The 26539-nt window shown below is 38.7% G+C and overlaps 1 protein-coding gene across 2 annotated transcripts in view; it reads left to right on the top strand.

Annotated features, from left to right (window-relative positions):
- LOC135477249 (fatty acid-binding protein 1-like) overlaps positions 1 to 24393 on the top strand; it is a 91321-nt gene extending 66928 nt beyond the window's left edge. The window contains exons 1-4 of one of the 2 annotated variants that reach the window (XM_064757430.1): positions 22059 to 22167; positions 22642 to 22829; positions 23218 to 23316; positions 24220 to 24393. In XM_064757430.1, coding sequence (XP_064613500.1) covers positions 22098 to 22167; positions 22642 to 22829; positions 23218 to 23316; positions 24220 to 24270 — 408 coding nt within the window. In that variant the 5' untranslated portion in view covers positions 22059 to 22097 and the 3' untranslated portion in view covers positions 24271 to 24393. Of the gene's footprint in view, positions 1 to 22058; positions 22168 to 22641; positions 22830 to 23217; positions 23317 to 24219 lie in introns of those variants that run through there. The other variant, XM_064757431.1, reaches the window with a different exon arrangement.
- The last annotated feature ends 2146 nt before the right edge of the window (positions 24394 to 26539 follow it).

Below are 26539 nucleotides of genomic sequence, written 5' to 3'. Positions count from 1 at the left end.
TTTGGATTGGAATCGTAGGTAAGGGGTTATCGTCATGATCTAGAAGAAGAGAGAAGGAGTTCCATGTGACTACCTGACAAACCTGTCGACACTAATGCAAGTATCAGACGCCGGTGCAATGGTCTTTTTTGGATAGCACGTTCTCATATGTACCCATTGCGATTAGAAAAATAATTATTACAACGACATTGAAGGCACTGATGTAGTGGTTAACATATATACTCTTTAGGTCAAATCAGTATGTGGACTCGGATCTAAAACTGCTACTGCTGAAAGTACTGAAATGCTGATCCCGCGAACAGTTACCCGTTGTCCCATGGAATCTTTGCAAATGATGTATGCGAAAGGCCATCGCTAACAATCTAATAATAGTATATCTTACAGATGAAACATACGATGGAGTGTTAATATGTATGAAATTTATATCTTCAAGTACATATCAGGGTAGGAATGTGTTTAACATATATTAAGAGTAAAGTAATCCGCCATTTCCTGTGCTGTGGATAGTGTATATCTATATATCTATCTATGTCCTGTAACTTCCGCCCGATCACACCTTTTTAAACGTCCGCGTTCCTGTCACGTTACCGGCTGTCAAAACCTACATGATTAAAAAATCATAAAGGCCGTAATAAACAAAGGTTTGAAGCTGAATATTGTGTTTAAACATTTTGCAAAAATTCCTAAGATCAACGAATCACAGGGCTCTGCATGTATAGACGATGTATGCAAAAATGTTCCATATGTCTGTGGATTATGGTTGATACAAAGAGTTATTTATACGTGCACAATTTGTCCTCTTTTGACAAGGGATGTAGTCATAAATAATTTGTAGGGAGATTTTGTCCTACATATGAGATAATTTATCTGTAGCTATATCTGCTTAATATTTTCCTACAGTCTACACAACCTAAACAATTTAATGGCAAAAAAAGGAACAGGATTTCCCAAAAGAAATGAATAATTTATTCAACAAAATACTGATTTTTCGAGCCTTTATACATAATAATATGACTTTCGGATTCAAGAATCAAATTACATACATAAATACACGTCAAAAGCCTATGAATGACAACGAAAATATGACTTACATGTGTCATTGTCATCTCACTGACCGTCCGTACAACACGTGTGGTGTGTTTACCCTTTATTGTCTCCACCAAATCGTCACCCTCCAAATTGAATAAAAACTGAAGCCAGAAAAAAACTTATGTTAGCATAAGTATTAAATGGGGTATAGATAGAACTCTAAACAGTGTGAGTGTCACGACATCGACGAATTGAAAATGCCCCAGGCCCTTTTTAAATAAATCAAAAGAAACAAAGATAAATGTTTTGTTGTCATTGGCAATACGCCCAATGGAAAGGTAGTAGGCCAACGTAAAATCGAAGTACTGGTGGAACCAAGCATGAGACAATAGTCTTTTGTAACATTTATCAAACACAAGTACATATTTGGATTAAGCTGTACATCACTTAGGAATGTTTAGTTTGAAATCATAATGATATACCAAAGATAAATGTCCAATAAGTGAAAAGTGCGGCTGTTCAAAACTTAGAAAACTTTTAGATGTATTTACCTTGTAGGCGAGATACAGAGTTTGTGCATAATTACTGCTTCCAATAGCCTAAGGTAAAATAAGTTCGCGTCAGCTGTTGAACAATTCTAGATCTGTTACAGATTCATTTACCTTGCAGGTCTGCCCCAAGTGGTATGTGAAGTCCACTTCCTGTCCCAGAGTGCCTTTCTTCACCTGCTGATTGGAGGATGTGGAGCCACTCTCAGTGATAGTGACGTCATTTCCGGAAACCTCGATAATCTCGTGCAAACCAGAACCCAGTAGCTCCATCGCCTTGTTGACGCCAGTGTCGGAAACATCTACGAAAACAAGTACAGAGTTTTTCCATAGCTCCTGTTTCCTAATCCAGTTAATCTAAAAGAAATCTACGATAAAATAAGTTTTTGGTAAGTAGAACAGAGAAAAGACTTTTTTCTAACTGTGTCTTACATTGTATAAATTGCCATGATAAACACTTACTTTGTCCTACAAATTGCAGCAGCCAAATGTAGAAAAAAAACTACTGTTCTGACCATGGACCAAATAAGTAAAACATTCATTTTGATTTTTACATGTGCTTTCAAAATGCAGGCAGGCAAGACCATCAAATGGCATCAGTCGCTATTGGTACAGTCGCTTGTCTGACAGAAAAAAAGCTCTTACGTATGACAACATTTATGACATCTTTTACTGAGAACAGCCTGCGGATGTTCAGGACCAAAGCTTTGTCGTGAACACAGGACACTTACCTGTGGCCTTCAGGTAGTTTTCCATGTTCTCTGTAGCTGTCTATTCCCACTTTCCAACGAATTTGTCCATGGCGACTGTTTAATGTGAGTACACTATGGGTAAGATCTGCTGTAGATATTGTTCGTCTGTGACATCGCTGAGATTCTGTCCCGTTATATGTCCCCTGCACAGGTGTGTCTCAAATCCCACCCCCTCAAAGGCTACTCCCACCCCCACCCTCACCCTTCGCCGCGCCCATTCCATCTCTCCCATAAAAGATTTACTACACCATACTGTACACCAACGTGTACAGTATTTTATTTCATCCATGGAAAGTCGAGTCCTAGATTACGCATCAGCGCAGAATGTCAATACAAGAGTAGAAAACAAACAAGCGGATGTTGACAATTACCATTTGGACTATCAACAGTTGTTTTAAAGGTTTTTAAAGTGTTTTCCTCGATGGGACATTGCCTGTAAGGTTGTTCCATGCGATGATCAACATTACAGCGAACATATTCTGGTTCACTGTGTAGACTGTTATCATGTTCAGCAAACGTTCTACATAGTTGACTATATATTTGAATTATTTGACGGCATCGCTTACATATCCTGTTAACGGCCAGATGGCACAGTTGGTAGAGTGTCCGCCTCGGGCGCTATACATCCAGGATCAATCCTGGGTCGAGTCACACCTAAGGCTTTAAAAGAGGAAGTTGTAACTTCCTCGCTCGGCGTACAGGGATAGTGCAACGACTGGTTGACCCGTATCAGTATAATGGCTCAGGCTGGACGGCTAACTTGCCTTCGGTAAGTGGTCTCAGTGAAGCAGCACTAGATAAAAGAGCTATGGAAATCCGTCCTGCAACAAGGAGGCACATTACATACACCCTAAAGATTCCGTCGTCGTCATATGACTGAAAATTTGTTGAGTACGACGTTAAACCCCAAGCACTCACTCATTCTATATAGCCTGTTTATTCCTCAATTTATTTTATCTTGATTTGGGCAATGAAAGCAAATAGCAACGTCTATTGGTTTGTGTCAGGTATTTACAGTGACTACACACTGATATCAGTATTTGTAAAATAGTTACTACCAGACGACATACTCTATCTAAATAGTTCTGGAGAACAATTCAATAAAACAAAAACGGAGTTATACATGATATAAGTAAGGACACTTATACACATATCGGTGTGTACATGACAAGGCGTAGTCGAAGGATTCTGCGAATTTCCCTGATAATTTGTAACTTCACAGCGGACAGAATATTACATAAGTTGATGGTTTGAAGTCGTAGTGTAAAAAACCAAAACCCGATTGTTCGAAATAACATTGCTTGTTCAATATGCCGTATCGGTGCTCAGCCATACTGGTCCACACAAACTGTTATGGCCTGTATGGCAGCATGAGTCAGCTTTGATGAAAAGAGAATCCATATAAACGAGAAGGTTTTATTAAAACTGATGCAGATAATGGCGACAGAAAAATTTATTCATACCACTTAAAGCATTATGAATTGAACCATGAGCTAGTTAGCCAAATGAGATTATGTACTCTTGTCGTTTTATTGATAATTCTTTCGCTTGAGGATAATAATCGTTTGCATCTAAACGTCAGAAGTGACTTTCGTACACCAGCTGTCAACCAAAAGCTACGCAATCAGGAATCTTTTCCCAATAACACAACACACATTTACAATGTTAACACAAGTGTAACAAGTTGTTGTGACGTGTAAAAGCAAAATGAGGATGTTAGAAAATGAGGGAGAGAAAGAAATACTTCCAGAAATGACGTCAGGTCTCACGTGGAAGTTAATACCTGCAAATGAGCCCTATATAAGTGGTTTTCAATGTCTATACATGCGATATAGTTTTCCTTGTGCAAATACAAATGCATGTTTTTTTTTTCATATAGTCTTTTATTTAGTAATCTTTGGGACCACAATAAGCCTTGACTTATACTGTGACCCATTTGATGAGTACAAGAATTTGACAGATAATTAACTGTATGTGTGTATATATATACAATGTAATCAGGCTAGCGAATTACATGTGCAAGACAAAGTGCTTTTGGTGGGAACGTACAGTGCTGAATGGACTACATATCAACAGTTTCCGCTGTTGTGACGTGTAAGAGCAAAATTAGAATGTTAGAAGGCGAGAGAGAGAAAGAAATACTTCAAGAAATAACCTCACGTCTCACGTTGAAATCAATACCTACAAATTAGTTGTGCATTAGTAGTTTTCAATCAAAACTTCGATATAGTTTTTTCTTGTACAAATACGAATACTTGTTTTAAAGACAAGACAACTGTCATTGATCCAAATGACGATTGTAAAGATTCGCTTGTTTGGTCTAATTTTTTATTGACCCATCCGTCCCGATAAGTAGTGTATGGCTTGACAGGCGTAAGATGGAATGAAACCCTGTTTACTTTAAACACGTGCTGCATTAAAGCTTTGGTCAGTGAGATTGAAATGGGCGTGGCGAAGTGTGGTGAGTCGCCCGTGGGTGCAGGACACACCTGTACAGGTGTTACCAAAGTAAAGCAGGCCGGACAGTACATAACGGGATAGAATCTCAGCGGTGTCACAAGCGAGCAGTCACCAGATTTATCTGATCTTTCTGATCTTGTACTTACTTTGAACAGTCGCCATGGACAAATTCGTTGGAAAGTGGGAACAGACAGCCACAGAGAACATGGAAAACTACCTGAAGGCCACGGGTAAGTGTCCTGACTTTGACAGGTGGCGTCGACAATATGTATAGACCGGGAAGTGCGCAGACAGTTCATATTAGAGGTTGTTCTAAATCTATGTTAACTACTGAGATGTAGTAACGACTTTCTTTTCCGGAAACCGGGAAATATTTAATAGACAAACGATTTCATTAGCAGATGCCGACTGTTTGCATTTCGGATGTGTTTTCCTTACTCCTTTTGTTCCTCTTTTTGCGTCCTTTGAGTCAACTGAATGCCTTTGACAGTAAATATTTGGTTTTAAAGTGTTCAGTGAAAGGTTTTATTTTATCTAGGTAGTTTGCACAAACAAGATCAGATATTGTCAGATAGTCCCCTGACTTTGCTTGTGTGACCAAATACCACATAGAATCTTGTAATCTTAAATAAGATAAAAAAATTTTCCTACATTTTTGTGGTGCCTAGCTGTTTTGCAAGCTTTATTAGTGTCTATCATAACTTTTGATTGGGTTTTTTATTAGATGTTTGTGAAACTAATGTTTTAATAGACTTTGATAGATGCCGTAAATTCGTGGTAGCTGTTTGAATGCTGAAACCAGCAACTATTAGGGACAAAAGAGACTTTAAAGGCACGTGTCGCCTGATTACATTTCAGATGTATTAAACATTCTCTTCAGCGACCAAATTCCAGATGAAAATTGTAATCCAAGTCTTTCCATTGCATGCAGTTACACCAGCTTTTCAGAAATTTTTCTTTGTCTTTTCAGACGTTTCTGAAGATGATGTGAAAAAGACTATGGCGTTACTGTCTTCCAGTTTGCACGAGACTATCGAAGTTTCCGGAAATGATGTCACCATCACTGAAAGTGCCATCACCTCCTCCAATCAGCAGGTGAAGAAAGGCACTCTGGGGCAGGAAGTGGACTTCACATACTGCTCTGGGCAAACATGCAAGGTAAATAAATCCGTGCGACTGCCATGGTTCTTTATGCTGCATATTATGAGTAATTTCGTGTAATCAGACACACCTAGGCACCAGGTGTCGCGGTCCAAGTTGCAGCTTTACGTCAGGAAGTGTGCCGGAGACATGACTACTTGCGGTGGTTTCCATCCGGCTTCTTTCCAGTTTTGATCACTGTCGAAAATGTTACTATCACACAAGTAAAACATGGTTGAGAACGGTCAAATGGAAAATGCGTATTACGAGTTTTTCCTCACTGTTGAGAATGGCCCAATGCATATCAATCTTTCTGACGTTATCCCCAGTGTTAAGATCGGCTAACTATAGTTTTCATATTTTTGTCGAGAACGGACCAATAGACACCAGCCTTCCTCAGGTTTTCTTTCATACAGATAATGACCTGTAACCGATACAGCAACAACGTTTCCTACTTAAGTCAACATTTTAATACAATCTTAAATGTGATGTTTGGAATTTAATCTTTTGACCACCTCAACTGCTTTATCTGAAGACAAAATAGTCTAAACTTAAACTTCCAGTAGAAAAAACATTTAATCTTTGACTTAAGTCACAATCGGCTTTGTGGTGTCGGCCCTCGGCTATTACACCGCTGACGGCTCTCTCTCTCTCTAACTTTTTAAAATATTTTATACTCACGTAATATTTTCCTTGTTTCAGCTGTTATTCAGCTTGGAGGGTGGCGACTTGGTGGAGACAATAAAGGGTAAACACACCACACAGGTTGTACGGAAGGTCGATGGGAACACAATGACACATGTGAGTGCACAGCCGCCTTTCTATTACATTTTCAAATTCATTGATGAAACTTATTTTTATCAAGTATGTTTTTAAATAAGGGCTAAATTTTGGTCGCCTAGAAACGACTTCAAGACAAAATTCCCTTTTATGCATTAAAATGATTTCAGCGAAATATGCATTTGGTGCAACAGAAAACTAAAATTTTCATTACTACCGGTATATAAAAAGAATTCTTTTATTTTATAGGTTTTGACAGTCGGTGACGTGACAGCATCGCGCACATTTAAAAAGGCGTGATTGGGTGGATGTGATGTGAAGAGAGTAGAGAGGTTGGAGAATCAACAAAAGTTGAAATGTGTCTGACAACTGATTATCTTAAAACACATGTTTGATGTATATGATGTGATGTAAATTGTAAATAAAATTTGTGTTTTAAACACGTTTTCATCTTTGAATTAATTTACGTGTTGTCTTTGTGTCAGTGCTCACATACTGCTATATTAGCAATCTTTTAGATTGCTCACATGGAACTTTTGGCCTTGCACGAGATGGATTTGAGTGATATCCGCATATCTTAAATTCCGATTAAATTCTTATTTATATTGCACGCACGACTATGATATCTGTAAGGTGTAGTGATGGGAAACTCCGGACTGCGCCAATGAGAAACCACCGCGCCTCGGCTGATATTCGGTGACAATACCACTGACACAAGGACGCAGCTGGCTCAGAGCGAGCGGGCAATTTGAGGAAACTTCCTTAATCCAACCTTTGGTCATATTTTTATGACGTGAATTTGTTAAAGACATCGCTTCCAAACCGTGATTTAAGAAATTAGTAAAACTAATTGACTAAATTTGTGAGACTGATCTAATAACTTGAGCAAATTTTACTTTTCACCAATGAGGGCTTCGAATTATTGAACATATGAATGAGATGTGTAGACAAAGAGTGAATAATAACACATAAGCTTTTTTCATGACCACTTTTAGTTTTTAAAATATTTCTGTGAAGAAATGCGTTTTTCCCAACACATAATAGGTGTACAATCAGATTTGAACGGCTTTGGTAGGCTAATGGATAGCGTGTCGTCCACCTATTCAGGAGAACCGTTATGAAAAAGACTTTTAAAATGGTACTTTTTGCTGTCTCGCTCAGCAATGAAAGTTATACATCAAGGAAAGAGAACTGGTTGGCCCGGAGACAGCGTAATCTGAGTAATTGGGGTGTCACGTCTGGTGTCTTGGGCATGATACCTCAGTGTTGGCAGCACTTTGACGCCATGGACACACACCTTATTATTTCTCGTCGTCATGTGGCTGAAAAATTGTCAAATGCGATGTTAAACACAAGGCACGAACACGTACAATAAAATGTGCACCAAATGAGGAGGTAATAAGATGGGAAAAATTGCTATCCATGGCAAATGAAAATGGTTTAACTTTCTACCAAAGAAGTCATCAGAATTTTGAGGAATTCCATCATTGATGTAGTGTCTTGTCGTAGGCCGTGAGTGAGTCAGCGCTTAGATTTTAACCTTGTACATAACAATTTTTCAGCCATATGACGACGAAGGAGTCCTTAGAGTGCATATAAGTATAAGTACCTCTTTGTTGCAGGTCAGATTTCTACAGCTGTTTTATCTAACGCTGCTTCACTGAGACCACTTAACGAAAGAAAATAAGCCGCCTCACCCGAGCAAATATATTGCGAAGAAGCTATAGCTTTCTCTTTTAAAGTCTTAGGTGTGACCCTACCCAGGACTGACCCTGGATCTACCGAAGGGACGCTCGACTAACTGAGCCATTGGGGCCGGTTTCGCAAGTTTTGATCTTGCTCAAACTGACGCTCTCGACTTCATATCGCGCTGGTCATCTGCGGCTGTTTGTCAAAGATCTTGTCAGCTACCTGGGTAACTGGCACCTGATTGGGCAAGACTGACAACATCGTGGCGCTTTCGAGATTCTCAGTGTGCACAATTTTGCTTACTGTGAACTGAAAAATTTGACTTATGCAACATCACAAACGCAAAAAGTTGTGGTTTTAAACTCCATGTGAGAACCGTTATCGATGCCTAACCCTAAAAATATCTAGTCTGGTGTTGTCTTTCTTTCAACTCAATTGTAGTACATCGTGTAGTCATGCTTTTGTAAAACGCTTATTAGTAAATGTTCTGATAAGCACATAAAACATTAAATGAAATAAATCTCACTAGCAGAACCAATTGATGGGGGAAATAATTTGCTTGTACACCGCAAATGTCCAGTATTAAACATAACGGTCATTGTCATGTACAAGAGTTGCACTACCAACGCGAAAACTCTAACAAGTGAAAAATGATATTCGTCTATTATCACTGAGGTGACCTTTCGGGGTGTTGTTGTATGAAAGCCATGAAAGACCTCAGTTGACTTATTTTGTGTTCAGTGTAAATCTTCAACGGAGTGCACTATCCGATAACACACTGTGTTCAAACTGTATCTGTGCGGATCGGAATCGTAGATAAGGGGCTATCGAAATGATCCAGAGGGAGAGAGAAGGAGTTCCATGTGACAACCTGACAAATCTGTCGACACAAATGCAAGTATCAGACGCCGGTGCAATGGTCTTTTTTGGGTAGCACGTTCTCACATGTACCCATTGCGATTAGAAAAATCATTATCACAACGACATTGAAGGCACTGATGTAATGGTTAACATATATACTCTTTAGGTCAAATCAGTATGTGGACTCGGATCTAAAACTGCTACAGCTGAAAGTACTGAAATGTTGATCCCGCGAACTGTTACCCGTGGTCTCATGGAATCTTTGCAAATGGTGTATGCGAAAGGCCATCACTAACAAGCCAATAATAGTATATCTTACAGATGAAATATACGATGGAGTGTTAATATATATCAAATTGATTTTCTGAAGTACACATCAAGGTAGGAATGTGTTTAAGATATATTAAGAGTAAAATAATCCCCCATTTCCGGTGGTGTGGATCGTGTATATCTACATCCGGGTGTTGTAACTTCCGCCCAATCAAACCTTTTTAAACGTCCGCGTTCCTCTCACGTTACCGGCTGTCAAAACCTTCAGGATTAAAAAATGCTATTTATTTCCCCACCATAAAGACAGTTATAAACAAAGGTTTAAACCTGAATATTGTGTTAAAGCATTTTGCCAAAATTCCTAATATCAACGAATCAGAGGGCTCTGCATGTATAGATGATGTACGCAAAAAGTCTATATGTTCTATATGTCTGTGGATTATGGTTGATACAAAGAGTTATTGATACGTGCACAATTTGTCCTCTTTTGACAAGGGATGTAGTCATAAATAATTGGTACGGAGATTTTGTCCTACATCTGAGATAATTTATCTGTAGCTATATCTGCCTAATATTTGCCTATAGTCATCAAAAACTAAACAATTGTATATTGAAAAAGGAACAGGGTTTCGCAAAACATAATACTGATTTTTAGATCCTATATACATAATAATATGACTTTTGATTTCAAGAATCAAATTACATAATTCAATACACGCCAAAAGCCTATGAATGACAAAGAAAATATGACTTACATGTGTCACTGTCATCTCATTGACCTTCCGCACAACACGTGTGGTGTGTTTACCCTTTATTGTCTCCACCAATTCGTCACCCTCCAAATTGAATAACAACTGAAACCAGAAAAAACCCTATCATATTAGCACAAGTATTAAATGGTGTACAGATAGAACTCTAAAGATTGTGACTGCCTAAACATCGGCGTATTTAGAAAGCCCCAAGCCCTTACTGAATAAATCAAAGAAATAAAGTTAAATGTTTTGTTGTCATTGGCAATATGCCCAATGGAAAGGTAGTAGGGAAATGTAAAATCGATATACTAGTGGAACAAAGCATAAGACAAGAGTATTTTGTAACATTTACCAAACACAAGTACATATTTAGATTAAGCTGTACATTATTGAAACATGTTTAGTTTGAATGCATAGAGATTTACCAAAGATAAATGTGCAATAAGTGAAAACTGCGGCTGTTAAATTAAAAATCTTTTAGATTTATTTATCTTGCAAGCCAGATAAAGGGTTTGTGCATAATTCCTTCTTCCGATAGTCTAAGGTAAAATAAGTTCTCGTCAGCTGTTGAACAATTGTAGATCTCTGTGTCAAAATATATATCTAGCAGTCGAGTCACCGTTGATCTAAGTGGAAGAAATGCGTGCTGCGTTGTACAGATGTTATTTTGCAAAAACTGGAAAACATATTTCAACACAGCTCTTTCAAATACTTTACTTAAGCAGCTTAGTAGAGATATGGGTCTGTAATTTCTAAGATCGTATATATTTCCTTTTTTATAAATTGGAGTTACATTCCAATTTTCCATAACTTTGGGAATTTACCTACAGTGAGGGACATCTTAAAAAAGGTGCGACAATACAGGTGTGAGAGTGTCCTTTCCTTCAACTAGATGTTTGGGACTTATTCCATCTGGGCCAGAGGCTTTGGAAGTGTCGAGACCACGTATGATATCATTTATATCCTCTCGTGTGATAACGATTTCCTGCAGAATTGCTTCAGATTACAGTGTTTGAGCTAGTAGATCTATTTTTGATTTTTCTACTGTACATATGCTGGAGAAATAGTTATTTAATATGGTGGCCTTTGTGCTTGAGTTATACTCGTATGAACCATCATCGGTTATTAGTGGCGGAAAAGTGACAGCCTGACCTAGTTTACCCGTTCGAAATGAATTAGCTATTTTCCACCATCCTTTTTTACTTATGTTGCCGGATCGAACTCAATCCCAAACGAGAAATAATATCTCGCAACTTAAAGTTTGAAAGGTCTAGAAGGCTCTCGTTAAGGTCTCGTACGATAATGACATCTTTTTTTATTATGGTCTAAAACGCGTTCAATATTTTCTTCTAAGACTTCTCACTGTTTTAATACATGTTTTTACGACAAGACAACTGTCATTGATTTAAATGGCGATTGAAAAGACCCTTTTTTGACCCTCCCAGGCCGATAAGTAGTGTATGGCTTGACATGCGAAAGATGAAATAAAACTTTGTTTTCTTTAAACACGTGCTCCATTGAGGCTTTGGTCGGCGAGATTGAAATGGGCGTGTCGACGTGTGGGGAGTCGCTCGTGGGTGCAGGCAGATGTGAAACACAGCTGTACAGATGCTACCAAATTAAAGCAGGCCGGACCGTATATAACGGGACAGAATCTCACCAATGTCAAAAACGAGCAGTCACCACAGCAAGAGTTATCTGACCTCTCGGATCTGGTACTCACCTTAAACAGTCGCCATGGACAAATTCGTTGGAAAGTGGGAACAGACAGCTACAGAGAACATGGAAAACTACCTGAAGGCCACAGGTAAGTGTCCTGACAGATGGCGTCGACACTATGTACAGACCTGTAAGTGCGCAGAGAGTTCATATTAGAGGCTGTCCTAAATTAATGTTAACTACTGAGATGTAGTAACGACTTTCTTCCCTCAAAACCGAGAAATATATGAGACAAAAGACTTCATTGGCTGATGCCGGCTGTTTGCATTTCAGGCGTATGTTTCAAACTGATTTTCTTTTTCTTTTTGAGTCCTTTCAGTCAACTGAATGCCTTTGACAGTAAACATTTTCTTTTGAAGACTTCAGTGAAAGGTTTTATTTCATCTAGACAGTTCGCACAAACAAGGTCAGAAATTGTCAGAGAGTCCCCTGACTTTGCTTGTGTAACCAAATACCAGATAGAATCTTGTAATCTTAAATAAGTTAAAATTTTTTCCTACATTTTTTGGGTACTTAGCTGTTTCGCAAACTTTATTCATGCCTATCAGAAACTTTTGATTTGGTCCTTTATTAGATGTTTCTGCAACTAATGGTTATAATAGACTTTAATAGATATTGACTACATAGTGTTTGCGGTGAAGTTTTCGTAAATCAATGCTAGCTGTGTGAATTTGAAAACCAGCAACTACATAGGACAAAAGAGACTTTAAAGGCACGTGTCGCCCGAATTGCATTTCAGATGTATTAAATATTCTCTTTAAAAAATTTGGAAAAAGATTTTATTTAGTCTGAGAATTTTGCACAACGAACGTAAGGAACAGTAAAACAGAGCTTTTGGTTTGTCTTTTTAGACGTTTCCGATGATAATGTCAAGAAGACGATGGTTTTAATCGCTTCCGGTTTGCACGAGACTATCGAAGTTTCCGGAAAGGACGTCACCATCACTGAAAGTGGCACCACATCCTCCAATCAGCAGGTGAAGAAAGGCACTCTAGGACAGGAAGTGGACTTCACATACTCCTCTGGGCAAACATGCAAGGTAAATAAATCCGTGGGACTGCCATGGTTCTTTATGCTGCATATTATGTGTAATTTCATGTAATCAGACACACCTAGGCCACAGGTGTCGCGGTCCAAGTTGCAGCTTTACGTCAGGAAGTGTGCCAAAGACATGACTACCTAAATATAGTTTTCATATTTTTGTCGAGAACGGCCCAATAGACAACAAGCCTCCTGAGGTTTTGCTTCATACAGATAATGACCTGTAAGCGATACAGCAACAACGTCTCTGACTTACCTTAACATTTTAATGCAATTTTAAATCTGATGTTTGGAATTTAAACTTTTGTCCACCTCATCTATGTCATCTGAAGAGAAATTTGTTCCAGTACCAAAACCTTTTAAGTTTTGTCTTATGTCAAGATCGGCGTTGTAGTGTAGGCCCACCTTTCTATACCCTTTTTAAATATTTCAGACTAACGTAATGTTTTCATTGTTTCAGTTGTTATTCAGTTTGGAGAATGGCAACTTGGTGGAGACAATAAAGGGTAAACACACCACACAGGTTGTACGGAAGGTCGATGGGAACACAATGACACATGTGAGTGCACAGCCGTTTTTCTATCATATTTTCAAATTCATTTATGAAACTTATTTTATCAAGTATGTTTTTAAATAAGGGCTAGCCCATGACTTCGAGCGCCGGGCACGACTTCAAGGCGAAATTCATTTCATCCATTAAAATGATTTCAGCGAAATATGCATTTAGGGCAACAGAAAATTGTATTTTTCATTAGTACGGGTATATAAAAAGAATTCTTTTATTTTATAGGTTTTGACAGTCGGTGACGTGACAGCAACGCGCACGTTTAAAAAGGCGTGATTGGGCGGATGTGATGTGAAGAGAGTGGAAAGGATGGAGATTCAACAAAAGCTGAAATGTGTCTGACAACTGATTATCTTAAAACACATGTTTAATGTATACGATGTGATGTATATTGTGAATAAAATTTGCATTAACACATGTTTTTTCACCTGTTGTCTTTGTTTTAGAGCTCACCTACCACTATACTGGCAATTTTTTAGATTGCTTACATGGAACTTTTCGCCCGTTCGATATAAACTTGAGTGATATCAGCATATCTTAAGTTCCGATGCACCTGATTTATATTGCACGCATGACTATGATATCTGTACCGTGCAGCGATGAGAAACTCCGGACTGCGCCATAGGAAACCACCACGCCTCGGCTATTCGGTGACAATCCCACTGGCATAAGGACGCAGCCGGCTCATTCGCGAGCTGTCACACTGGACTTTGTAGGTCAAGTTGTCCGCTTAGATAGCTACTTAGATTACTCAGAAATCTTTCTAGATCCAGTCACGTTTTTAAAATAACGATAAATAAATAAATTTAGAAATGTGGACATACATGTATTTCTTTTCGTCGCGCCCATTTTCACTCTCGGAAATTACTTGTATATAAATTAAGGAAATGTAACGTTTGACTTTAGTCACACAGAAGGGGATGAACTGCCAAGTTGAAAGATGAATTAAGATGAATATTTTTATTTGGATATTGATCTCAAGTGGTGAAATGGAGTGCACATGAGAACAACGTTCCTGGCAGTAATGATCTTTGGATTGCAGCATTGGTGGGAATCTTACACTACAAAATGTCGTAGACAAAGTGGCGAGTCCGAGATTGCTCTGACGTTAGCTTTGGCAAACTTTTGTTTGTCCGAAGATGAAGCCAAACCAAAGTCAGAGCGCGCTCCAATTGAAAACTTGATGCAGTTACCTGTTCTTGTCAAATATTCCAAAGTCTCAATACAGTGGATCACTTTGAACATTACCAAAGAATCTCTGGCCCAAAAGGCCTTGGAAATAACCAATGGCCGTTGTGCTTACTGACATGTGTGCTACTGCAAACTTATTTCCGTGCAGACGTGTTGGACGAAGAAGTTTTGTCTCTGTGGAAAGTGCTACGGCAATTGCATCAGAAATTTAAATGGAGCGCGCTCTGGCGTTGTTTTGGGGCCATCAATGGCTGAACCAAATTTTGTCGAACCTAATGGCGGAGCAATCTTGTATTAAAAGTGGACTTCAGCTTTCAGAGTCATGCTGTGTTCATTTAGAACTTTGAATAATCTGCGAATATAAAAGATATTTATTTCCTTTTTATTTCATTGATGTTTTTCGCCGTACTCAAGAATATTTCACTTCCACGCCGGCTGCCAGGATTATGACATGAGAAAACTGGCCAGAGTCCTAGGGAAACAGACAACCTTCCACAGGTTGTTACCTTCTTTACAGATACATGGACAGTTGGAATAAAATCATAACCGAGATAAACAAGACAAGAGACCGGATTTTATTAGTTACGTTTTCCCATCGACACATTGTTCACATAGACACACCGATCCTCGGCCAGATAAACGGACACATATTCCTTCAGAGCAGGGTAACTTAGCGACCCTAGCGATTCAAGCCATACAGCTAGTGGAATTCATTATTGACGTCACCAACAATGGCACCTGTTGTGTATCCCGTGTGCTGATGATTGCACTGTACAATAATTAAGGCGTGCATAGAATGAGGAATTTAATATTGTCAGAAAAAGGTATTAAGATATGGAAGCTAAAAATTCAGGGGTCAAAACTTTTGTATCCCGTCATCAACCAAAATGGTTATTCCAAGTTTCAATAACAAACTGATAACAAACCACAAAGAAACTTAGTAAGAAGTTTAAGATGGATTCTTATAAAGAGAAGCAGATTTCAATAATGCCGATGAGACGAAAGGAATGTTCTAGGTGCATAAAATCGATCAGTATCCAAGTCGAGAACTAAATCCATTATAAGCTGTCATTTAAAATATATACCACAGGTGCGTTTTAATTTCAACTATTCATACATACAATGCAATGTGGTATTGTTTTGCACCCCACCCCAACTACCCCACCTTGTGTTAGGTTAAGCGGAATTAGACACAGTTATGAAGCAGAGTGCCAGAGATTTTGAACATTCTTAGCTACTTACATTCCGGAGAACAACTCAACGTAAATGTCAACAAACTAAGAGACAGGACTTTCCTGGAATATCACTAACACACTAGGTTTCATTGTAGTATTATTGTAGTCTTAAATTTAAAAAAAAAGACTACAGCACGGAGAGTAAAACCACAGCATCGACCACACTGTGATAGTGGGTAAATCAGTAATGAGACGGAACCGGTTATATACGGCTTCCTGTTAATTAGGAGGTTTATTAAAACTGTTCATGTAAATACTCAAAAAGTAGCACCTTAGCACTAATAAAAGGGCAAAAACAAGCGGTGCTGTTAACAACCAATTACGATCTGTCACTGAAGGCGTTAGCTGAAATATCCTTGACACAGTATACTTTTCGTATATTAACTTGTGACGATGATTGAAAGCAACGAAATCCAATTAATTCTAGCACGCGAAATATGTAATATCAAAGACCCTTTCGTATATTGCCGTCCAAGGAAGTGTAATTAAAAATCTCATAACTGAAACTATTAGCTATTTCTTTCCTCACTGATCAACCCAAGATACGCGGGCTGTCCTTTGATATTTCCATGAAACAATTTTCACAGTTTTCAAACTTTACAGTGCAAGATATTTCTCTCAATTTTATGGAAAAAAAGGCCAATATAAAAATAATTTGTGCTCAATCTGGTCGTCTCGATCTACTGCAATATATTTCTGGCTTTGAGGAACTAACTCATTCTCTATCAGGATAAATTTCTTTCTGCTAGTTTTATTGCATCATATACATGTATGTGTAACAAAACCAACATCCACCTTGTTCACAAAACTCTAACAACCTGTGATAAAATGCAACAGTTATATGACGACCTTCGAACATCGTGAAGAGAAAAAGGTACAACCAGATATAAACTGAAAAGTTACCTACATTTCCGCGCTTTAGAATTAGGATTTTTACTTTCTATATAGTAAACAATTTTTATGTACAAATATTAATTATTAATATGTTTTACACAAGCCACAACTTTTGATCTTCCAAGCTTGTTTGTTTGCACATCATGCATTAAGTTTAGGACTTCAAAGCCGTCAGATGAAATAAAATACTGTATACTTTAAACAAGTGGAACCTTTGGTTAGCAAGACTGATGGGCCTGACGAACGCTGTGGGAGCCGCCTGTGGGGACGGGGAGACATGAAACACACCTGTACAGGTGTTACCAAGGTGACGCCGACCGGACCGTATATAACGGGACAGAACCTCAGCGATGTCACAAGCGAACAGTCTCAACAGCAGAGTTATCTGACCTTACCGATATTGCACTCACCTTGAGCAGTCACCATGGACAAATTCGTTGGAAAGTGGGAGCAGACAGGCACTGAGAACATGGAAAACTACCTGAAGGCCACAGGTGAGTGGAGTCCCGAGTTTGGCAGGCATGGATGACACAGCGACTAAACCTACACATGTGCGAACTGTTCGGACTAAACGATGTCATTAATTAATGTTAACAGCACATGTAACAATTTCATTTTTTGCCACACCAGGGACCATATTTTACATTTACTGGTTCTAAATCACAGCTCATTTCATGCTTCCTTTATTTATAACTTCATAACATTTTCTTTCAAATTTTTCCGTAAGTGAAAGGCATTCCTTACATGCATTTTTGAAAATAGTCTTTCTACATTCTGTTTCAGACATTTCTAAAACTTAAACGAGCGTTTAGTGTAGCCGGTTAAATCAAGTGGGGGACAGTTAGAATAAAGATCTGGCTCTATTTTATTGGCCAAAAATTTCATTGCGGCAGGTATTTGGACAGAATCCTGTTTAAGAAGCCATAATTATGCAAAAACTCTGTCTTTGTAGATGTTTCCGAATCTGGTATTAAAAAGACCATGGAGATATGATGGGAATTTAAACAATGTGAGCGAAGGTTCCAATGAAGCTCTTGTTATTTTTGTGCCACGAAACTTACTGTACTGCAGATTTTCGGAGACAACTCTTGATAAACACCAATTATTAAAGAAAAACTCTTTATTTGACTTATTTGCAGATGTTTCCGAAACTGGTATTCAGAAGGCTATGGAGTTGCTGGGTTCTGGTGTGTACGAGACTATCGAGGTTTCCGGAAATGACGTAACCATCAATGATAGTGGCACTACTTCCTCCGATCAGCAGGTGAAGAAAGGCACTCTGGGACAGGAAGTGGACTTCACATACCACTCGGGCCAAACCTGCAAGGTAAATACATCTGAGAGCACTATGGTTGTTGCACAGGTTTTCACTGATTGGATGTTTATCGTTGATCTGTCTTTATGGTAACATGGAAAAAAATTCTTCAGTGGTATGCAGCTGAACGCAAATGTATTCCTCATATTTTATTCCACTTATTGGCTTGGATTTTGCGTGGAGATACTCTCGTTTCGTGAGGCCAGTGCTAAGAAAACGTTTAATTTGATTTAGTCCATTTATTAAATACGAGACGGGCCATTCTGAAGCGCCCGATATATCATTCAGCAAACGCCGTGACAATCACGCCGTTTAGAGCCCTATCTACGCCCTATTTAAATCCTAACATAATGTTTTCCTTGTTTCAGCTGTTATTCAGCTTGGAGGGTGGTGATTTGGTGGAGACAATAAAGGGTAAATACACCACACAGGTTGTACGGAAGGTCGATGGCGACACTATGACACATGTGAGTGCACAGCTGTCTTTCTACAACAGTCGTGTTTTCGTTGTCAGTCACTGGCTTTTGGCGTGGATTTATTGATATAATTGATGTCTGAAATATTATTATGTATGTAGACACTTGAGTCAGTTCTTGAGTAAATTATTCCTTTGTTTGGAGAATCTGTAATCCTATATTACTCTATTTTAGATAGAGAAGAATTAAATTCTCCCTACAAGTTCTTAATGAATATAAACATGGGAAAAGATGACAAGTTATACACTACGTACAAATAACATCATGTAGACCACAATGCATAGAACAATGGGAGCTACTTTTTACGTACTCCATCTATACACACGGCGAGAATCCAAAAATCTTTTCACTCACCTTAAGAACTTGAATGACAAAAATGCAAACTTAAACCTTTGTTTAGTACCGGTTAATAAAACGCCTGTTTTGTTTTTTTTAAATCATGCAGGTTTTGACAGCCGGTGACGTCACAGCAACGCGCACGTTTAAAAAGGCGTGATTTGGAGGAAGTGACGTAAAGAGGATGGATGATCAAAAACCCCAGAAATGGCGGATTCTACTCTTGTCTGCTTGATGACATGAACATGGATGTGCACTTCAGGAAATAAATTTGCTTTCTATAAACACTGCATCATGTGTTTCTTCTGCAAGATATTACTATTATCAGGGTCATGACATTCTATATACACTATTTCCATACACGTCACGTGACCATGTAAAACATCTGATTCGGATTTCTAGCTTTTATTAGCAGCAGTTGGACAAAGGACTGCTCATCCTGATTTGACCCAAAGAGTGAAAGCTTAACCGTTACATCTGATTTACGATCAATTCGATGTGGTCGTAAGGCCAATTTTGCTGATCGCAATAGGTACATATAAGAACATCTGGAGAAAAAAAACTATCACCAAGGACTGTGATACTCACCGATGAACAGGTTAGCACAGGAGCTTTTCCTGGATCGCCTTGTATTATTGGAATTCAGCTACCGCTGACTCCTTTAATATCGCTAAGTTGTCATGTTGTCACATGATACTCTTTCCCTTGTACGAGACAGGCCTCAGTGATTATCCATATATCTCACAGCTCTGACAACTTATCTCTAGTCTCAGTTTGCCCAGCCTTACATTGGTGGAAGACCGCTAGTTTTCCACCAGTACTGAGTGTTGGTGTAAAAGTTTGTGTATCACGTGTGGGAAAGTTTGCGGGTAAGTTACCAGAGATCAGGGGTTTATCTCTGGCTCATGAAACTAATCACCATTGTATAAGTTTAAAAAGTGGGCACTATTTATGATGTATATCGTCACGTGACAGGACAAGTGTTGTGTACAGTGGTGTTTTTAAAATGTATCTCCAAGAGAATATACCTTTCGTTCTGTCATGAATTTTTTTTATGGTAAATGTGTGTTATAAAAATGGCAAAGTTTGATTGGTTGACCGAAAATTCTTGGACAAAGTTTCAAAGTCAAAATGCACACGTACAAATTCATCTGAAATCTTTCAGTTTTCCTTAAGTATATTACAAAATCTAAATGAATGCTGAAAATATTAAGAGTGTAGGTTATAAAACATCAGAGGCCTCCGTGGCCCAGGTGGTTAGCACGTCAGAGCGGCGCGATGACTCAGGAGGTGCAATGACCCAGAAGCCTCTCACCAATGCAGTCAGTGTGAGTTCAAGTCCAGTTCACGCTGTCTTCTTCACCGGTCGTACGTGGGGAGGTCTGTCAGCAACCTTCGTATGGACGTGGATTTCCTCCGGGCTTTTCTCAGTTTCCTCCCATCAGTATGTTGACCTCCGTCATATAAGTGAAGTATTCTTGGGTACGGCGTAAAACACTAATGAAATAAATAAATAAAATAAGTATAAAACAGCATTATTTGTCAGCAATTTCACATGACCACAAGCACATCTCCAGAAATCGGCCATTGCATCGGTATCAGCACATTTTTGACCAGCTGTCAGCTGTCAGAGAGAGCTAGATTAAGGTCAAAGCCTTCGTGTCAAACTCTTTTGGTAAATAGGTCGTTTTAAAATGTGGCGTTTGGAATAAAAGTTAAATTTAATGAAGTAATTACCCACCAGTTTATAGTACTTGGTAATCTGTTCACGAAAATGACAAAATTATTTCTGTTTTTAAAAGAAAATTACGAGCTAAAACGCTTGTACGAGTCATAACACATGTAGTACAAATTTGACAAAACTTTTGATGTAATATCCATTATAAAATAATAAATAATAAAAATGACAATATTTTTGTACTAAATTTGATAAAGGGTCACTCACTGCATATCTTCTGTGCGTGATTTCCGAGAAGTGTGACGCTTTGCATTTTGGGAAGTTTGCTTTTATTCGAGCGATTTAAGATTATGTTACACTTCCCTATACATTATATAGGGCCAAAATATTTACTCATGTCTATCCGACGCATGCGAAGTTTTTTCACGGTTTTCGCTCTAATCTGTCCCTTGGCAACGAATAAAAATGTTACATCACGGTATTGTTTGAACCCGTAATGCCTAACTGTTTTAGAAGGAAAATTAAATATGAACTAGGGGCATAGGGTAATGTTACAAGATATTTGTTGTTATTTGTATCATGATTATGTGCACAAAATAAGTCTTCGCCTTATTTACTTGTTAAACACAATAAATGATGTTTACAAAAATATATGAACTAAATCTGCTGTTTATTTGGTCTCTGTAGAGTTGTATTTGTTGATGGGTATTCTTAAAATCATAAATACATATTATGACTTATTCAAGAATATTTCACTTATACGACGGCATTATAGTGGAGGAAACCGGGCAGAGCCCGGGGGAAACCCACGACCAGCCGCAGGTTGGAACCAGACCTCCCCAGGGTCATTACGCTACTAACCCACAGATCTACGGAGACCCCTAATACACTTTTGATCACACTGTTCACAAACCTGAAAAAAACTTCGGTGCTTTTCTTTGTCATCTCTCTGTTAATAAATGATATAGGAGAAACAATTTTGTGATGATCAAATATGAACACATGTTTTAAACAACCAACAATTGTTGATGATCCAAATGATGATTGTAAACATTCTCTTGTTCGTTTGCTTTCAAATCTTGCATAGACCATTCCAGACTGACGCGAAGTCTAGGACTTGACAGTTGTCAGTTTAAACAAAATGTTGTATACTTTAAACACGTGCTGCATGGAATCTTTGGTCCACGAAATTGATGGGCGTGGCGAAGGGTGGGGAGTTGTGAAACACACGTGTACAGGTGTTACCAAAGTAAAGCAGGCCAGACCGTATATTAAGGGACAGATTCTCAGGAATGTCACACAGAAACAGTCTCCACTGCAGAGTGATCTCATATTACCAACCTTGTTTTCACCTTGAACAGTCGCCATGGACAAATTCGTTGGAAAGTGGGAACAGACAGCCACAGAGAACATGGAAAACTATCTGAAGGCCACAGGTAAGTATAAACCTGCATTTGAACTGACTGTTTCCAGTAAAAGATGTAACGAATTAATATTAGCAACATACGTAACAACTTTAGTTTCTGTCAGACCAGCGACTGTACGATAGACGATAGTTTTCATTTGCTGGTCTACCAGATTGTATTTCGGATGCACAGGTATATATCATAACGTTGATACATGCTCTGAACTGTATGTCATGCGCGTTAAACATTTCATTTGGGTATTTCTGTAAGTGGAAGGCTTTATTTCAAGTGATCACTTTAAAGTTTACTTTTGTTCTACATTCTGTTGCAGCGATTGAAGACAAAGTTAGCGTTTATTGTGGCAATCTAAAGAACCCGAGCGACAGTTACAGTAAAGCTTTGATCATTTTAGTGCCACAAAACTTATTTTTCTCCAGATTTTCAGAGACAACTCTGCTTAAGAAACAGCAGTAATTAAAAAAAACTCTTTATTCAAATTTGTAGATGTTTCTGAAACTGGTGTCATGAAGACCATGGAACTACTGGGTTCCGGTTTGCACGAGACAATCGAAGTTTCCGGAAATGACGTCACCATCACTGAAAGTGGCAACACTTCCACCAATCAGCAGGTGAAGAAAGGCACCCTGGGAAAGGAAGTGGACTTCACATACCGCTCGGGGCAAACCTGCAAGGTAAATAAAGCTGTGACAATTTTCTGATTATTTGACAGCCGCGATTGTTACTGATAAGGCATTTACCATTTATCTGTCTTTATGAGTTAAAAGTAAAGTAAACATAAATATGTTCTTGTGTTTTATCAATGTTACAGAACTTGTCTCACATTTTATTCCACCAGCACTTAGATTTTGCGTACGGCTACTCTCGTGTCCCTCGAGGCATATTGCCAATGCAAAGAAAACACAATTTCATTTGTTTTATTCAACAAAATAAGGACAAGGAGCGAGCTGAAGGTACGGAACTGTCATTCAGCAAACGTCAGGACAACACCACTGTTGAGAGCTCATCTCTATACCCCATTTAAACATTTAGGCTAACATAATGTTTTTTTTCTGGTTTCAGTTGTCATTCACTTTGGAGGGTGGCGATTTGGTGGAGACAACAAAGGGTACACACGCCACACGGGTTGTACGGCAGGTCGAAGGGAGCACAATGACACATGTAAGCGCACAGCTGTCTGTCTAGAGTACAGTCAGATTTTCGTTGTCAGTTATAGGTTTATTTCGTAAATTTTTGAATATATTATTATGTATGTAGATAGTGAAAGTCAGGCCTTTATTAAAAATCCTATTCGTTTTTTTCCCTAAAGGGTTTTAAGCTCTAAGCCCATGTCTCTCTCAGATACAAAAGCAAATATTTCCCCTACAAGTTAATTGAATATAACATGACAAAAAACAACAAACTATACATTATGTATTTTCTACTTGTAAATCAGATTGTGTAAAAGGACTGAAGCTACTTTTTTACGTAGACAGTGTATACAGACATGAGCGGTCTACAACTCTTTTCGCTCATGTAAGGAATTTAAAGGAAATATTTTAAACAAAATGCCGATTTAAACTTTTGTTTAATGGTGATACAGCTATAGCATGCTACAAGATGGCAAATTAAACATTACATGTAAATAATTACATGTCAACCATATTGCATAGAGAGGGTCCTCCGTAGCTCAGTCGGTTAGCGGGCTAGCGCAGCGTTATGACCCAGGAGTCTCTCACCAATGCGGTGGCTGTGAGTTCAAGTCCAGCTCATGCTGGCTTCCTCTCTGTTCTGGTCTGGCAACCTGCGGATAATCGTGGGATTCCCCCGCCTCTGCCCGGTTTCCTCCCACCATAATGCTGGCCACCGTCGTATAAATGGAATATTCTTGGGCACGGCATTAAACAACAATCAAATAAATAAATAAATATTGCATAGAGCAATGGGAGGTACATTATTGCGCAGATCATTTATATAAACAGGGCGAATCTAAAACTGTTCGTTCACCTTCAGTTCATTTAATACCTTCATATTAAATAATGCAAATTTAAGCAAAACATGTAATATGTTTTTCCAACCATACAGGTTTTGACAGCCGGTGGCGTGACAGCAACGCGCACGTTTAAAAAGGCGTGAGTGGGCAGATGCGACGTGAGAAAGATGACTCATCACGTCATCAGTAATAGCGCATGATGTTACTCTTGTTTTTCTTAAAGAGATGAATATGAATGTGTACTTCTGAAAATAAATTTGATCTATATGAACACTCTATGGTGTATTTCCTCTGTGAGATTTGTTATCATTGGGACGATGGCCTTTCTCATACATCACGGGATTCGATACCCACCGGGGCCATGTGTTACAGGTGGATCAGCTTTTCAGTACTTATAGTAGCAGCAGTTGGAGATCCGAGATAATATTCAGATCTGCCAAGCAGGGTAAATGTTTTAACTATTTCATCTAAGTTACGTTCTATTCGATGTCGTCATGATATATGAAAAAGACGATCACTCAGAACACTAACACTTCCTGATGACCACGTGTGCAAAGATGCTTAACTGGAGTTGCAGATGTTATTGAAATTCAGCCTCTGTTGGCAAATCGACACTTTAATGTCGGCAAGAGGACGACTAGCGTGCCATCGCGGCGCAATGACCCAGAAGCCTCTCACCAATGCGGTCGTCTTGAGTTCAAGTCCAGTTCATACTGTCTACGTGGGGAGATCTGGCGACAGCCTGCGTAGGGTCATGAGTTTCCCCCGATCTCTGCCCGGTATCCTCCCATCACAATGCCATCGTATAAGAGAAATATTCATGAGGATGGCGTTTGTCATCAATCAATTAAATAAGTAAACAAAAATGCCGGGAAGTTTGTTAGGTTGTCCACATGGAAATTCTTATCGTGTGCGAGATAGGCCTGAGTGACTGTTCACCTACATAAGTGTACGATTTTGTTGAACCTTGAACTACTTGTGGAACCTTGTGGAGCCTTGTGGAACTGGTTGTGGAACCTTATGGAACTGGTTGTGGAACCTTGTGGAACCTTGTGGAACCTTGTGGAACTGGTTGTGGAACCTTGTGGAACTGGCTGTGGAACCTTATGGAACTGCTCATGGAACCTTGCTGACGACGGATCTCGTGTGCACTTTGCGCAGCCTTACATTCGTTGAAGACACACTAGCTTTCCATCCCGTTTGGTGTGAATGTCTGTATATCAAGTGTGGGAAAGTTGGCCAGTAGGTTACCAAAGACCGGTGGTTTACTCCGGGTTCGTCGTTTTCCTCCTCTCGTAAAACTAACCACCATCGTATAAGTGAAAAATTCTTGAGCTTCATGCTTAAACAACAGTCCAAATGAATAAACAAGTACATAGTTCCGATGCATGTGCTATGCGTAGATTTCCAGTTTGACAGCGAATTCCATCAGTGGCTTACAATGTAAACATCAATATTTCACCTATTAAATGACATCCGAAATGAAATCTGAAATCAGCACCAGCTTCCTGTTTACAGCTTCTTCTCATTAGGAAGTGGCGTTACCTGTAAAACCGTGGGCAACGTGATTTATGAAAGAAAGTTCACGCAATACTCATGTTCTAGGTTTCATGAAATTTTATGAATCTGAGGCCTGAATGGATCTGAGGCCGATGGATATGTCTGACGTTCGTCCATTTTGATGAATACCATGATGGCTGACCAAGATCGAACAAAAGTAGTTCGAGAACGATATATATATATATATATATATATATATATATATATATGATGTATGATATTTGTCCATGTCGCACCGATTATCGTTTTCTTGTTCCATGTAAATTGTTTTCAAGGTCGAAAATAGAGACGTAACTGTGCAATTATTATTAGTTTAAATGCATTAGAAAACTTTGGAAACTAAATCAGGAATGAAAATATTCTAATAAATATTTACAGTGTATACAAACAGCATTCTTTATAACCCATTTTACTCGACCACAAGCAGGTGTAGAAATCGCTCATTGTACCGATTTTTTAGTACACAGAGCCAAGCTTTGGAATCATTGTATCGGGGTGACTAAAATTTTATCTGCATCAGTGCAGAAATTTCGACAAATTAGAAAACGCGACCATATAAGGCAAGTTGTTCGCAGACACGCACGTCAGAGCTTTAACGACAAGATCCCTTCTCTACGGAGAATCAAGATTTCACATCATAGAAATAAACGTCAACTCCTAACGTCAGCTGTCAGAGAGGCGAGACAAGGTCTTAGGTTAATGTTTTGGTGTCGCTGGAATTATGGAATAATTATTAAATTTAAAAGAAAAGCAACAAACCTGATGTATTTAGGAAGTGGGGTAAAAACACACCTAAAAGTCCACGGACATTTTCTTTATGACTTGCATGACAACTATATAAATCAACTTTTA

The sequence above is a fragment of the Liolophura sinensis genome, chromosome 10 (assembly GCF_032854445.1).
Source record: "Liolophura sinensis isolate JHLJ2023 chromosome 10, CUHK_Ljap_v2, whole genome shotgun sequence".
NCBI classification, from domain to species: domain Eukaryota; kingdom Metazoa; phylum Mollusca; class Polyplacophora; order Chitonida; family Chitonidae; genus Liolophura; species Liolophura sinensis.
Note: the sequence above shows the minus strand (reverse complement) of the source record. Positions and strands in the feature narration are given on the sequence as shown.